This window comes from Clinocottus analis, unplaced genomic scaffold, assembly GCF_023055335.1.
Source record: "Clinocottus analis isolate CAN_PGR_092001 unplaced genomic scaffold, fCliAna1.0.p SCAF_14, whole genome shotgun sequence".
Classification (NCBI taxonomy): domain Eukaryota; kingdom Metazoa; phylum Chordata; class Actinopteri; order Perciformes; family Cottidae; genus Clinocottus; species Clinocottus analis.
The window spans coordinates 13,474,864-13,490,116 of record NW_027175865.1 but is presented as its reverse complement, the minus strand read 5'-3'; the positions used below and the strand labels follow the sequence as shown (position 1 = coordinate 13,490,116).

The 15,253-nt window shown below is 40.6% G+C and overlaps 3 protein-coding genes across 3 annotated transcripts; 2 read left to right on the top strand and 1 right to left on the bottom strand.

The window, feature by feature from the left end:
• Positions 1-1,148: 1,148 nt before the first annotated feature.
• kdf1b (keratinocyte differentiation factor 1b) lies at positions 1,149-5,546 on the top strand. The gene is made up of 4 exons (XM_068576119.1): positions 1,149-1,276; positions 2,184-3,133; positions 3,273-3,359; positions 5,452-5,546. The coding sequence occupies exons 2-4, from the start codon at positions 2,203-2,205 to the stop codon at positions 5,544-5,546; spliced, it is 1,113 nt and encodes a 370-aa protein (XP_068432220.1). The 5' UTR covers positions 1,149-1,276; positions 2,184-2,202.
• Positions 5,547-7,797: 2,251 nt separating this feature from the next.
• Positions 7,798-8,689, bottom strand: nr0b2b (nuclear receptor subfamily 0, group B, member 2b). Its single transcript, XM_068576051.1, has 2 exons — positions 8,149-8,689; positions 7,798-8,054 (listed from the first exon to the last, which is right to left on the bottom strand). Exons 1-2 carry the CDS (start codon positions 8,687-8,689, stop codon positions 7,798-7,800), a joined length of 798 nt encoding a protein of 265 aa, XP_068432152.1.
• A 1,400-nt stretch (positions 8,690-10,089) lies between these two features.
• nudc (nudC nuclear distribution protein) lies at positions 10,090-15,253 on the top strand. The gene is made up of 9 exons (XM_068575637.1): positions 10,090-10,273; positions 10,940-11,017; positions 11,121-11,330; positions 11,435-11,515; positions 11,626-11,739; positions 12,210-12,404; positions 13,076-13,159; positions 13,240-13,358; positions 14,989-15,253. Exons 1-9 carry the CDS (start codon positions 10,199-10,201, stop codon positions 15,038-15,040), a joined length of 1,008 nt encoding a protein of 335 aa, XP_068431738.1. The 5' UTR covers positions 10,090-10,198; the 3' UTR covers positions 15,041-15,253.

Here is a 15,253-nt window from a genome sequence, read left to right as displayed (position 1 = left end):
ATTTCCGGTTGATGTTCTTTCAATATAAATGTAATATTCATATTTACGCATTACATTTTAGGGGTGACAATGATCACGATGGCATTCGTAAGAAAATAATACCCATAAAATGCATACAAATACAACTTAAAAGTTATAATATTTGTCTCCCTAAATAATCGTCCAAAGTAACATCCGGTATATCCACGGCCACAGTGGGGGGTGACTTGACCGACGGAAAGCGACGGAGATTAACAAAATAACAGCAGTGTGTTGTGCCCAGTTCTCCTTGTCTGCCGATATGTGCATCGAGACTCAGTTAATTTATTAAAATTCATTTATTGGATATAACTTCAAGTAACACTTTCTTTGAAGCCCATGTCTATAATGCATGACAAACATATAATGCGTCATGATCTGCTTATGAAACTGTATAATTATAATTATAGCGAGTTGTTAAATATTCAAAATCCTCTGTAACAACAATCATAACACATTATAAAGCATTTCATAATGATTTAGAAAGGTCAGGTAAAAGAATACTTCCAAATTGTTGGTAAATCACTGACATCTGTTTTGTAAGGATCGTGTACATATTAATTTTCATAGTTGTAATACATTACATATATTTTAATAATGCATGATAATTATTGTTATAATACAATACACATTATTCTAAGCAGTCAGTTGGGGACTTGAAGTAAGCATTTTTTTAGATGTATGCAGATATTATAAAACCTGGTTGTAAGTCACCATATGTATATATTCATAGTTTGCTTAAAGTAACATTCGCTAATTTCAGCCGATTTAGTGTTTAGAGTGAGTTTTTTCAGTTTCTTCAAACTGTCATAATAATTCGTCATATTGTGATTTGTGTTGTAAAGTATTATACAAATGTATGAGTCATAAAAACATAGTATAGTATAGTCATAGTATATAATATGTCATCCAAATGGTATTATGGAAATATTGTACAAAGTTAAAATGTCGACCTTCTCTTATAATTGCTACATGATGCAAAATACATCATTGGAAAATTACAGCAGCAATTTTACTTGCGTTTTTGTTTCTGAAGCCATAACCGGAAGTCCGACCCCCCTGTTCTAACTACCTGGTGCTTTCCCTCCACCTTGACGCTCAGGTACGGAGCAGGTAGACGACTCGACAGAAACGGAAACTTTTTGAGCGGAGTTGATACACGGGACGTTCAAAATGGGTTTCACACAGACATGTTTCTTGTGAGGTGGCGAAGACGACAGTAGTTTGGAAGTCAGCCGGTGGACGCAGCGTGTAAACTGTGAGTAGGCGAAATGTTTAGTAAGCAAATAAGTCCTCTAATGGAGGAAAGGGTCGCCATGAAAAGTGAAAATAATTCATATAATGTTACATGAAGAGGCGTGTGGTTCAATCAAAATCAAACGGTGACGCAAATGAGTGAAAACTATTCATTATTCTGAACTGCAACATATTATTTTCATTTTTAGTTGTTCGTTCAGAAGCTTTCGGCTAATAACTAACCTACACGCTGTAAACATTGGTTTCAACACATCACGGAACGCCAAACACTATTTGAGAATGTGACAATTTAAAGTTTTTTATGTTGTTAATAAAGATGTATACACGGTCAAACATAAGCAAAGATACATTCAGACTCAGTAAGACCTTTTCTTGAATTCGGCATCCACGCAACCGACAAAACAGATGCATGCTTACCTGTAAAAGATGTTTTAATATAGGTCTGCTGCAATTGAGACTGCCAACAAACAAGCAAGGGTAGCATTAAAACATTTTAAATTGAACTCTGTGTAACTGTTGATTCAGTACAGTGTAAACACGGGATGTGGGTTCGCACTAAGCAGTTCGCTTGTGTACTTTGTTTTAACCTTTTCACATCCTATTTACAGATTTTCTTCATTCCACAGTTGCAATGTAAGATAAGTTCATTTTTAGAAATCCCCTGACATCATGCAGTGACTAATTAATTTACTGCATGCTCACACATCCAGAGAACCAGTCGGGTCACTGTAACTGCCACCTGGGGATAGTAGTTTCACATTTGTTTTGAAGAGCAATGCCCTCAGGTTGTCTCAAGTGATTTTAGGTTTTGTGAGCTTTGATAACTTGTTTAGTGATACAATTTCTGCAACTGTCTCAGCACGAAGTTACACCTCAGGTTTAACTCATTTTATCTCATGCTTGTTCAGATTCTGGGGGCAGTGAGTCATGTCTGCCGGCAGCGTTGGCAGTCTGGGGCAAAGCTTAGGACCTGGCAGCTTTCGGCATGAGACGAGCTGGAGCAGCAGCCAGAGGTCGTCTTATGAGGAACGCTGCGTTGACCCAGTGGAAAACAGGCTCCCCACTCCAGAGCCAAAAATTGTCCACAAAGCTCACCTGAAAGATGCCAATGGGAAGGAGTCTGAGACCATTGGCTTCATTCCTGGCTCAGCTGACCCGTCCTCTGCGACACAAACCTGCAATCCCTGCGCTCCTCAAAGAGGCTGCAGGACCTTTGTGTGCAGCGTGCTTACCTGCGGCCTGTATCGGGTCTGCCAGCGTTCCATCCTCGCTCCGTGCCTGGCGCCAAACGAGAGCTCCCCAGACGAACCAGAGAAGGTGAGCCTCCAATCTGTGAACCCAGAAGGCAACCAAGAGGAGGACGGCGCAGACTGGCTAGGGGACGTCCGCATCGGTGGAGTCAAAGTTGACAGTCCAAGAGAGTATTTGGAAGTTAAATTTGAATCTCCGACATATGGGCCACCGCCTGGTGGTCAAACACAGCCCAGCCATCCGTCTCTGCATGAGTCCATGGGGTTCTATGACTGGGAAGATGGCGAGGAGGACGTGGACTCTCTGATTACCAAGAAGCTGCTGGAGCTCTACTCTGAGTATCAGATCGAAGAGTTGGCGAGGTGCACCTCAGACTCTGTGTTTCTGAAGAAGAGCAAGGCCATCAACCACCTCATCAACTCGCTGGCAGAGGAGCACAAAATGGGGGAGCAGGAGGCGGAGTGCCGGCTGGTGCGCGGCATCATCCGCATCAGCACTCGGAAGAGCACCAAGAGGAGGCCACACACCTCCAGGGTAGAGAGGACGCTGTCGGACAGCGGGAACGAGACAATGAGGGAGAGCGATTCCTTTTCGCTTAGCAACAACAGTGAGTGATCGTTTTTTCACGTCATGAGTCAAATAAATATCAGCATTATCAGCAAATATCAGCATTGCCTCTGAAATGCCGTTCATATGCTTTTCTGTCATCAAGTGACCATCACTTTCTTATACTCTGTCTGCTAAAGATGATTACAAATCAAATCCAAACATCCAAATATCTGAACTGACCTCCTCGGACAAGTGTGCCAGAGAGATGTGGCGGACCAATGGAGGTAGGAAATCTGTCTTTATTATGTTGTTACAAACACAGTATAATGCTACATTCATACACCTCATCCTGTTTTTAATGAAAGTTGGATGTAACTTGAATAATGTGTCATTCACTTATTTAGCTTCCAGTAGTTTGATTAGGGGATTTGAATAATGTGCATGTTTTGTTTTCCATACCTCGGCTGTTATAACAAGGGAAGTCCTTCATGCCTGTATGGCAACAGTGGCGGCCCTCACAGTACTTATCTCGCAACATAAAACCAAATTTGTTTTCATCAGAAATAGCACAACACCCGTTTGACTTCCTGATAAATTCTGTTCCGACTTTTAGCATCCACTTTTCATTCAGATGAGACAATGAGTCTGAATTTAAAGGATATTAACAATCTGCTTTTGCCAGCTGATGCAGTAAAATCAATTTGTTTCACATTATTTCTTTCTTTCATTCTGAAATCCGATGCACCCCGAGCTCTAGTTTGGATTTACATTTATCATATTTATTTTATTCATTTTAGTTTCTGTAAACTTCATGAACCAAAATGAAGGCCTAAATAAGTGGTCCATTTTTTTGGTCATGCCACAACAACAACAACAAAAGCCATGCTCAAATGCATGAATAAAATCCACTGCCCAAAGCTGTCAGAGGTTTTAGACACAAAAAGCACAAGACCGTATTTTTCATACTCTCATTTTTAAAATACTGGACTCGTACATCGCACTTTTTAAATTGTAAAATGGAAACTCTCCGCAGAGCTTAAAATGACCTCTGTGTGCCCTGTGCAGGTGTTTGACTTCTGGTGTTATTTTACAGTTTGATTTTGTGTGATTACAACTAACTACTCAATGACATTTCGTACTGGACAACCAGTTTTCATGCATGTTTGTAGAAAATATAAATATGGCCAATAATTTCTTTAAATGTAAAAGTATGTATGGAGCGGTTAAACTCAAGGACAGTAAGCCTCCGCCATTTACCTCGACAAAGGTGTCTGAAAAAGAATTTGATCTTCTTCCATATCGACCATTTTGTGATTTGGTAATGTTTAGTGTGTCCGCCATATCTGGGACAAAAAACATCCTAAACAACAGAACTATTGGGAGGGCCGTCACCAATGGCAAACTAGCAACATAAATCATTTTACTCTGGGAAGGGAGAAAGCTAAGAGATCAGGTGCAGACTGGACCCTGTAGTGCACATCTCAACATCCGCGTGTCAGATTTTTAAGTGGGACTCTCGATGGTAAAATTAGAAAATTGGCCTCATGCAAGCACATTTTTGTACTTCATCCTAAATCTCTTATATTTTCTGTCCAGCTCGCTTGTAGAAATGGTCAACATGAGATTTACCAAACTTTCTAAAAAATAAAGAGGGAATGGCTGAGGGGTCTTTGATGGGATGGGATTAAGGAGTTGGAATATCATACCGTGATGTGACAACACTTTAAATATTACATTCACATTGAACCCTCAACTCATGCATCCTCACTCTCAAAACCAACCTCTTGGCCGTCTTTGCAGATGACAACAAATAAATCCAAGTCATTATTAATATATTTTCCAGCATTGTTACATCCATGCTGCTATGGAGTCGTTTATCTAAGTGTGGCGTTGTTGATGTCTACTTCCCAAGCTTACTCCCTAGGAGTTCACAGAAGGTCCACAGAAGGTTTTTGTTTGCTTGCTCATTGCCGTTTCGTGCATTACCAGCATCTGATGATCAGGGTAATGGCGTGAAACCTTTGGCAGGAATGTGTATCGGGTGACTTGGGTGCGTCCTCATGCATGTGCCTGTAAGCAAACAAAACTGGGGCCCACAGGTAAAACCACAAACCTATTAAGCGTGACAGTGGGGGAAAACCTTACAGGTGATCGTTAAGTAAAAAAATAATAATAATGTTTTCCCCTTTTTCATGGAGAAAGGCAAACAGGGTCCAAGAGTGTGAAAGATCCTATTTTATTCATCTACTTTCCAACATACATGTTACATCAAAATATCCCATATGTGCGTGTGAGACTGTTTCTAGTTGCAGTGCACTGTGAATAGAGAAGGCAGTTAGCAGGATTGAAGCTGAAACATGTCTGGTTTTTTTCTAGGTCATGCTTCCAGTTCTCTCACAGCCTACTCACCTTCGAACACAGAGACTAATTCCACAGGTGTCACACTAATTCGCACCTCTGTGAGAACATGATTCCTGCTCAACAATGGCCACCTTTTTGCTTGAATTACTTGTCCTGCTGTGTCCACAAGGTCACCTATGGGAGACGTTGAAAGGCGACACTACTTGCACAGGAGTCTCTATCTGAGCCGAGCTCTTTGTCGAAACCACGGCTCTGCTGCGGGGAAAGAAAATGTGAATATTCACATTGTCTGAAGGACTTCAGTGAACTCAGGGCTCTGTGTGTCGATATTTATGTTTGATGAATATGATGTGCGTGTTTGAAGGATTGCTTGATTGACAGCGTGTCCTGCAGGCAGATTTCGCCAGCAGCTCTTTATGGACCATTATTGTATCCCGTCTAACTGCTCCCTTTGTCCTTGAAGGAGAGTTGTGTTCGTGAAGGCTGACTCATTTTGGCTGGTCAGATTATTCTGCTGCTGGTATGCAAAGGGCATTTGGATTTAGTTCTGTACGGCTATGGATATATATATCTATCATATTCTTGTTGCACATTTCATCATCTTGTAATTATCCTGAATAATATTTTGAACTAATATGTGTGATTTTAAACACAATTCAATGCTTTCAATCCAGTGGTTCTGTATCACATATTTACAGTCAGTGATTCTAGATGAATGATCAGAAAGTGTTCTGTTTTCTTTTTCATAATTTGCCATATTTCATATTGATGTAAGAAGCATATAGTGTGACAGTGTGACTGGATAAAGTAGCAATGTTTGGCAGGAAGACAATATGGTATAGCATGGATGTTTTTGTCATTTTTGTTGTGTGCGCCTGATGGTAAAGTAGAAGTAAGAATTGAAAAGGAACAGTTCAACAAGATTTGGGGGAAATTAGCTCCTTTGCATTCTTGCGTAGACGCTTATACAGAACATTTAGCAAACATTTAGCTTTAACAAGTTAGCTACAACGGTGTTAATTAATTTGTCGTCATTGGACTGTGCCAGGCTGGCAGATTTCCACAGTTTCAGTCTTTATGCTAAGCTAACAGGCATTAAAGTGGTATACCCCACCAAGTAAATCATAATTCAAAGACAAAGTTGAAAGCTACAGAAGATTGATTGTGAAATTGTGTTTTTCTTTTTTTATGCAAGATTTAAGACCTTCATATAGTGTGGATGTTCTTCGCTCTTTAAAGTGGATCATTATTAGTGTAATAACACGACGCTCATGGAGCAAACAGCTGTGACCGTCCTGTCTGTATTCAAGTGTCAAACTATAAGACGTTATGAACGCTGGTGTGAGCGGCATCTGGTTAATATTATGGACTATAACTATCACGGACTATAACTGCCGTGACATTATTCTGAATGTGTGCGTTGCTGCCACAGCCGTGCTTGCTGTGTTTGCACCTGGTTTCTGATGGGAATTTGGCCAGCTGACTCAGTGGAATTTCTTCAGCTCTGTGTGCTTCTTATCAGCATGAGCTTATGGACTCTATTGTGATACCTTCAGGTCACACACATGGGCAGCTAATCCACATGTTTTAAAATGTGTGGTTTAACTGTCTTGCCTCCCAGGATCTATCCTCTTGTGCCCCATTTCAAGTGTAAGTATGATTTGATTTTTTTTTTAAGTAAGTTTGTGACAGAGATCATTTAAGGAACGTAACATCACAGTGTGTTTTTATTGTGTCAGGATGTTGCAGCATTAGGTTGCTTCTAATGAAACGGTGGGAAAACCGGTTGCTCAGGTTTTCAACTCAGAAGCGGAACATGACACTATATTGACGAGGTGACTAATGGGTGTCTGTGTCCTATATACTGTATTATCATACTTTGTATTTCACCAAGCTGGTTGACATGTTTGCTAAAGCCTAACACTTCATCTTCATTCGAGTGTTAATCTTTCTCAGGTTTCCTGAATTTCAAAGTGTAACGCTTGAGCCTCTCATCAAGGTGTTGTGCTTAGTATTTTAAGCAAATGATGTGTTTGTCGGGTTCTTATAATGACACTAACTCATCTTTTAACTGATTTCTTGTTGTAAAAAACAATAAAGTAATTGAAGTGACACAAAGAAGAAATTGTTTGCCTGTCATTTGCTGCATATGACCACATGAGGGAGTCAAAATACTTTTAAGGTCATGCCATGCTGCTTTCAAATTCCCCCTCCAGTAGGACACTTATCAGATCATTTCTTCATAAGGCTTGATTTGTATGCTTTCACAGAAGTAATTCACTTCTCAAACGTTATAAAACTGAACAAGTATTAAAATGTTTATTTAATGAGCTTTTCAACTAAAGTTCCGTACAACCGCACTTAACTATCACAAGGCTTCTCTGTTAACAACATCTCTGTTAATAAATGTAACATATTAGTGTTGCCAATTAATGGCTTGAAGAAGAGCTCTGTGACCAGGCTGTGGCTGACGGTCTGAATGATGGAGGCCGCCAGGAGGACGTGACTGAAGCGAGCGGCGTCCTCTGGGTGCAGGATGTGAATGACATCTTGAAGAGCTCTCTGGGCTTTCTGTTGGACGTGTTCAACGAACAACGAGGCGCTCAATCCCTGAACAGCTGTAGCGGGTGAGGACAATTTTCTGTTTAACCACATGTCACTTCCAACTAAATAATTAGCATGGAAAAAGAATAATGCTAAATTAGTTTTTACCTGGGTTAAACAGCAACCCCCATTTGAGGTAAGCATACTCCACTGGACTGAGATCCAGATTCCACAGCATGTGCAAGCAAGCTCTTAAGCTGTGAACTCCAGCAAGAGTTGGTAGGTCCGCCTCGTTTCCTGTGAGTCCTGGTGGTCCGAGCAGAATCTGTCTAAGGATACTTGTATTTGGCACTTCAGTCACCTCAAAGACTATCTTTTTTTGGGCGAGCCCCAGAACGAATAGAGAAACCCAGCAGTGTCTTAACAAAGATGACTGATCTCCTGATGGAAGATGATTGAAGGACGGTACACTCCTCACAAAGCACACGGTTTTGACCAGCACGCTGGAGGCCACTTGGCAGGTGGCCTTTGGGTGCTTCAGGCAAACCGTCCGCCTCTGCTCACAGTGGCAGCTGAGTGCTGTGGCATCGCGGTTCATTTTGTCTTTGAGGTACTCACTCCCGCTCAAGATGTTGTAGAGGATAGTGTGAGGAGAACAATCCTGGTAGCCGGAGCAGGAGTGCCGTGTGATCTCTTCCAGAGAAAACATTGTGTAGAGGAAAAATTATTTGCCGTGAACTTGGAAAGCTCAGACCCGACTGTATTTATCCAGGATGCGGCATACTCAGCATCCACCCTCCTTTTTTAGGACCCCAAAAGTGACCCTGGACTTCCGATGCAGACAGATCTTAGCTCCACATGGCGCTGATGAGGTTAGTCAAACTCTGCAGCTGGACAGGAAAGCGATATACAAAAGCTAGTGGGGTGAATGACATCTATCTTGTTTACTTCAGCCATTAACTCAGCCTCTACCAGTCTCTCAAGGACTGACAGGGTCAACACACAGGATGCCACCTGACTCGTGTCCCAGTTAAATCCTGGCACCGCATGAAAGGTCTTTTTAATAGGTTTTGAAGATTACAACTGTGCTATGGGTCGCTTTGCGGACAGTTTTATTTACTGGCACAAATTCGGCCTTGACAAATCAGGTTAACCTCACCCTATTCTGTGATGCGCATCTTGCACAAGATATAGGTAAATAAGTATTTAATAAAGCCTCTAAAGCATTAATTAAGGTGGAATCGGTTCATGGAAATTCCCATACTGTAATCTGGGCCGCAGACAGAGCTGTGAACTCTCGTCCATGCAACTCATTTTCTAACACTCTGCTCTATAATAACACTATTGCCAGTGAAAATACTTTTTATGATTTATAACATGAAATATACTTAATAATACTTAACATCTGAAAAGGTAACTGATAACTTGATAGCATCCATAATTGTAATTTAGACTACAGAGTAGGAAGGTACAACATTTTGTCTCAGAAACTGCAAATTTGGAAAGTAGCCTATACCTGTGAAGCCATATCAGGCAAAAACACTAAAATTTTCTGGGGCCAACAGGTGTCACTAATAACTATAACGATCATTGTCCTGATGTGGCAAGAGAAACTGTCTGTTGTTGGAAAAATAAATCAATAAAACAAACGCCTATTTGAAGCCATAGATTATAATGAAATACAAATGAAAATTGCATCAGTCATTTTAGTAGTAAAGCCACCTATTAACCTTTCAAATAGCTACTCTGACATGAAGGCAAGCAGAATCTTATTTTAAGTTGTTAAAATGTTTTTATATTTTAAAAAAAATGTTTTTCTTCTGCTAATGTAATATTGTTTTCCACTACACTGTGGCTATCAACTTTTGACAGCACACGGATATAAATACAGCAATTTTACACATTTTGTTGTTGCATTTAAACATGTTAATGTCGTAGTTTAAAAGGATATTTACAATACAATCATATTGTGTTGCTTTCTTTCTCTAAATATCTTCCCCTGGCGCCTCAATCGCTCCCTGAACCAATACTCAAATTATATTGGATATTCTAGTTGTCATTCAAAATCTATCCTTCCAATTGGATAATGATTTGCGTGGGCGGGTTCTGTTTCCAGGAAGTGAGTTGTGTGACCAGTGACTACGGGGCCTGACTCAACTTTTTTGCTTGTCATTCGGACAGCTAACAGCGTATTCTACCGTTTCTTAAATCTACAAACATGGGTGACGATGAAGAAAAGTATGACGGCATGTTGCTCGTTATGGCGCAGCAACACGAAGGAGGGATACAAGAGGTAACGTAGTGTGACGCTCACATGTCAAAGCTAACAGGCTAATGTCGAAGCTAGTTAGCCGATAAGCTAGTATTCACGCCTCGCATGTAACGTGAAGCAGTCTCGTTTATAAAAGCAGATGTTTTCAGCTGTATACAGACTTTAGGTAATGTTTACATCTTTATTATTAGGCTCGTGTAGGACATGCCTTAACTATACGTCTTTCATGTTGAATTTGGTAAACACGTGACTAACAAAGCTTCACAAAATGTCAGTAAAATTGATTTTCTTTTTAAATAAAACAAATTTTCTAGAGCATCTATTTTACCTGAAGTTGTTGTGAATATTTGTGGCGCAATTAAACATTTTTAATCTGTAGCACTGAGATGCTAGGCCCTGTGTGGGTGGGGACACATGTCTGTTATTTCCTTCTCACGTTAATCTTTCAATAATAAAGGGGACATTTCAGATGGCTGAGACAGTTGATTAAGTGAAAAGATGAAGATATGTGCAGTGTTTGTTATATCGAATATAATGCTAGGATGTGCACATAATTCCATTAAGAAACAGCCATGCAGCTGATAAATATAGAGAGACTATTATCTATAGTCCAGTCATCCCAACAATTCTCAAGCGCAAATGAATTTGTTATTTGATATTTTTGACATCCTGTTTTTCTCTCAACAGTTGGTAAACACATTTTTCAGCTTCCTCCGTCGCAAAACTGATTTCTTCACCGGCGGTGAAGCAGGTGCTGCTGACACGGTGAGCGCCGTTACTGCATCTGCTGCTAATGTGACATTTGATCCTACGTGACGACGGAGACACGCCTCTACTTGTGCTTCATTTTGAATCCTTTCTCTTACAGCTAGTCAAAGATGCCCTCGCCCACCACAGTCAGCTGGCGCTGAAGTCCCTCAAAGAGAAGCAGAAGAAACAGGAGAAGGACAAGAAAGAGAAAATTGAACGAGCAGCCAAGCTAGCAGATGAAAAAAAGAAAAGGAAAACCGAAGACGGTCCCAAAATTCAGGAACTGACTGATGAAGAAGCGGAGAAACTTCAGTCTGAACTTGACATGGTGAAATCTGCGAGCCTTGATTCTCTGTCACTTGTGAATAACTTGTGAAGTTGTTTCTCTTTTACAAAGATTATTTATGCATTTGTTTTATGTCTATATTGTAGAAAAAGAAAGAGGAGGAGAAAAAGAAGAATGCAACAACAAATGCAGAAAAGGCACCTGACAAAGTAGAAAAAGAGAAGGGGGTGAGTGAACGGTTGGAAGTTTGTCGAGTGAAATGTTGGCGAAAGAGTTTGGTGCCCAACAGTTAAGTCCGTTTATGCTGACGCACTCATCCTGATGTCTATTTCCCCAGTCTGAGTCGGAAGGAGAGGAGGATGAGAAGGACAAAGATAAACTGAAGCCCAACGCAGAAAACGGAGCAGACCTACCAAACTATAAGTGGATACAATCTCTGTCTGAAGTTGATGTGAGTGCCTTTTAACAATACTTTTGACTTGTTTGTGTTTCCTCATGACCAGGTTGTGTTTCCCGAGCCTCTCGCAGTAGCTGTTTTTTGATCATCTTGATGCTCGTGAAGCCAGATTAATACAAAAAAAAACCTTGACAGTAGCTTGACGAGACAGATCCTTTCCCCCGACTCTTTACTACTCCTGGCTTGGACCTCTGTTGTGATGAGCATGTGCTTGCCTTTCCCCACCTGGACGACTCATCTGAAATCATATCACCCTTGTTGACCTGCACCAACGCACCCTAAAAAAAAGCATTTCTTTTTTAGCGAATCCCTCTCTGTCGATCCTCTTCGCATCCTGGCTATTGCATCTCAGCACGTCTCCTGTCTGTAGTTTGTGTCCAGTGTGTGTTTGGCTCACTGTTGTCATTTTGCTAACTGTAAATGAAACAGAATCCAACAATATACATTTAAATATCCTCCTCCAGCTGACCGTGCCTTTCGACGTGAAGTTCCGCATTAAGGGGAGAGACGTAGTGGTGGACATCCAAAGGCGCTCCATCAAGGTGGGCCTGAAGGGACAACCCCCCATTATTGAAGGCGAGCTTTACAACGAGGTGAAGGTCGAAGAAAGCTCCTGGCTCATCGACGACGGCAAGGTTATCACAGTCCACTTGGAAAAGGTAAAAACAGGGTTTGTGTGGGTCACTGCAGATTAGGGCTGTACCGAATGCTTTTTTTATTTTCATATTTATTCAAAGTTTCTATTGAGGTTTACAAAATGAAGCTTTGAATGTCTGTAGTCATATTTTATGACGTAACAATTTAAAAAAAAATCTAAATGTAATCTTTGAAAGAAAAAAAAGTAATTCATGGAATTAGATGAGTTCATTGGGAGAGCAAACTTTTTTGTCCGTGGTGAAATTGTTTATTTTTCTTAGGGTAAAATATGGATTGACAGAATATTTTTCTTAGATAAAACCTGTAGCGAATTAAGGAAATGATTACATCAATCTTTTTTTTTGGACTTTACAACGCTCTGACTTTTTAGGAATCGTTTGGGCCACATGATTCAACCCTACCTGTGTATGTGGAGAGGCTGAGCAGAGGATATCAATGATTGCGATGCCTCTGCTGCAAAATGAATAGTGATCAGTGTAGCCTAGCCCTCATCTGCAACTGTCCAGAAACACTGCTTCTAAACAGAATGACGAGACCTGCAAAGAAAGAAGCCTCAAACCAGTCAATACAGCCAACTGTAGATTATTACTATTAAACTATTTCTCTTCAGCAGTGACGAGGTGAATGAAAGAACCGGTGAGTTGTTGAGTCTGATCATATTATTTAATTTCAGATTAATAAAATGGAGTGGTGGAGCAAGATTATTACCACAGATCCAGAAATTAACACCAAGAAAGTCTGTCCTGAAAACTCCAAGGTAAGCATGTTTCCTGCCTCCTAGACGTCTGCAGTGATGACTTCCCACCGCCTCCTAACTTTGTTTTTCCTGCTGAGCAGCTGTCAGATCTGGACGGAGAGACGCGCGGTATGGTGGAGAAGATGATGTACGACCAGAGGCAGAAATCAATGGGCCTGCCTACGTCCGAGGAGCAGAAGAAACAAGACATTCTTAAAAAGTGAGTCTCCAGCATTGCCTCAAATAGAACGGGGGTTTCGTTTAGCTTGGCGATTGGTGTCATGGCGTTCTTTTTTTATTCGTCAGTCAGTTGACATCTTTGTATTCAGACTTTAAGCTCCGTAGAGATTTTTTTTAGGAGAGTGAATTTGAAAGCTGCCTTTCTGGTTTTGCCCTCTACGTTATGTTTTTATGCTCAAGGTGAGGTTCACCTCCACGTCATAAAGGAAAGCGTGGTGTTTGTGCCGACCTCTGCTGTGCACAGACGAGACCTGGTTCAAGGAGATCCATTGATCTGACTAGATATTGTCTGTAAACTTTCACTCTTAACGTCACACAATATAATTCCCCTTTTAAGAAGGTGGTACATTGTAACTTTAGAACAATAATAGAAACCGCAAACTGAGACAGACTTAAGATGATTCAAGTTAGCTTTGGTGCACTTAAAACGTATTATTGTGAGTTTTGCTTGGTCATCACAGTGGACCACTAGCTGCTCATAAACCCTATTTGCACACTACAAGTATAACCTGGTTTCTTCCAGTAATTGGTAATAACTGTGGAGGTCGCCTGTGATCTTAATCGAGTGCAAATCTGCCATGTCTGTGATTTGTCACGTCGACGTTCTACAGCACGTTACCTCCCATATTTCACGGTCAGGTGTTATTACTATTCCTGTGCGAATTAGCAGCTCATGATTTAGGGTTGTTTGCCAATTATAAGTGAAGGTTTGACAGCATTTTGGGTCAAATTCAGGAGGCTAGTGGAAATTAGTCTGTAATATAATAATACTTGTAGTATATAAACATAGATGTTATGCAGAATATAACATTTTTTTATATAAGAGGATGTTACGCCCTGACAAGCTTGTTTAATGTGCAGAATAACTAAAACAAATAGAGGAAAAACATGTTAATATACTTTTCAAAAGCATTTATGGTAAATGGACAGAAATTTAAACACCCACTCTTATTAAAGAAGATGCAATTTTCCTTGTGCAAAGTTGTACAAATAAGTGCTTCAGCCAAATGAACACACTTGTGATGGTTCAGAACGTGACACTCTGTTTGGGTGTCAGTAGTTCAACCTTGACGTATCATGGCAAATATTACACAGAGCAGTCGTTAACTAAGATAAGACCTGGTGACAGATGTGAACGATGCTCTCCTTACTAAATGACCTCTTCTTCCTCCTGCTGCTGCTCTCAGTTCAGACTAGAGGAGAGATGTCTGTTAAAACTAGCCCTAAAGATCGTTTATAGTTTTATAAGGGTTAAACAATAATACTGGGACCTCAGAGGTGTTATATTGACACAAAGTTAAATGTGTCTCGCTGACATTTTTGAGGTATCTTTTATTTAAAAAAGAAAAGTTCCCTTCGCGGCCAAACGGCAGTGCTGAAGGTCGAAGATTTTTTCCGTCTGTGCCCAGCAGAGAAAAGTTGACTCTCCAGAAATGTCTCAAAACCTTCCTGGAGAGAGAGATGAGAAAGTGATGCTTTACTCTTATAGATGGTTGGAAAGTCTATTCATAAATATAATGATTTGTAGAATTGTTCTGTCACAGAAAGTAATTGGAGGTGTGATTTCCCTTCATTTGGTTCTGACTCTTGACATCTTCTCGTCCCTGCAGGTTCATGTCCCAGCACCCGGAGATGGATTTCTCTAAGGCCAAATTCAGCTGAGACCTGCTGGAGAATCCACATCATGAACCACGTGCATCATATCGGAGCCGGCGTCATCTGTTCTCTCCACACCGGTTCTGTGGACTTCACACGTCTGAAGTGCATTGTTGTCGTCATAATGCCCCCGTTTTCCCTTTTGCACGTCGTCTCAATATTTAAACATATGTCTGGATTTTCTTTTCTTTTTTTAAATAAATGAATTAAAAATCAAAA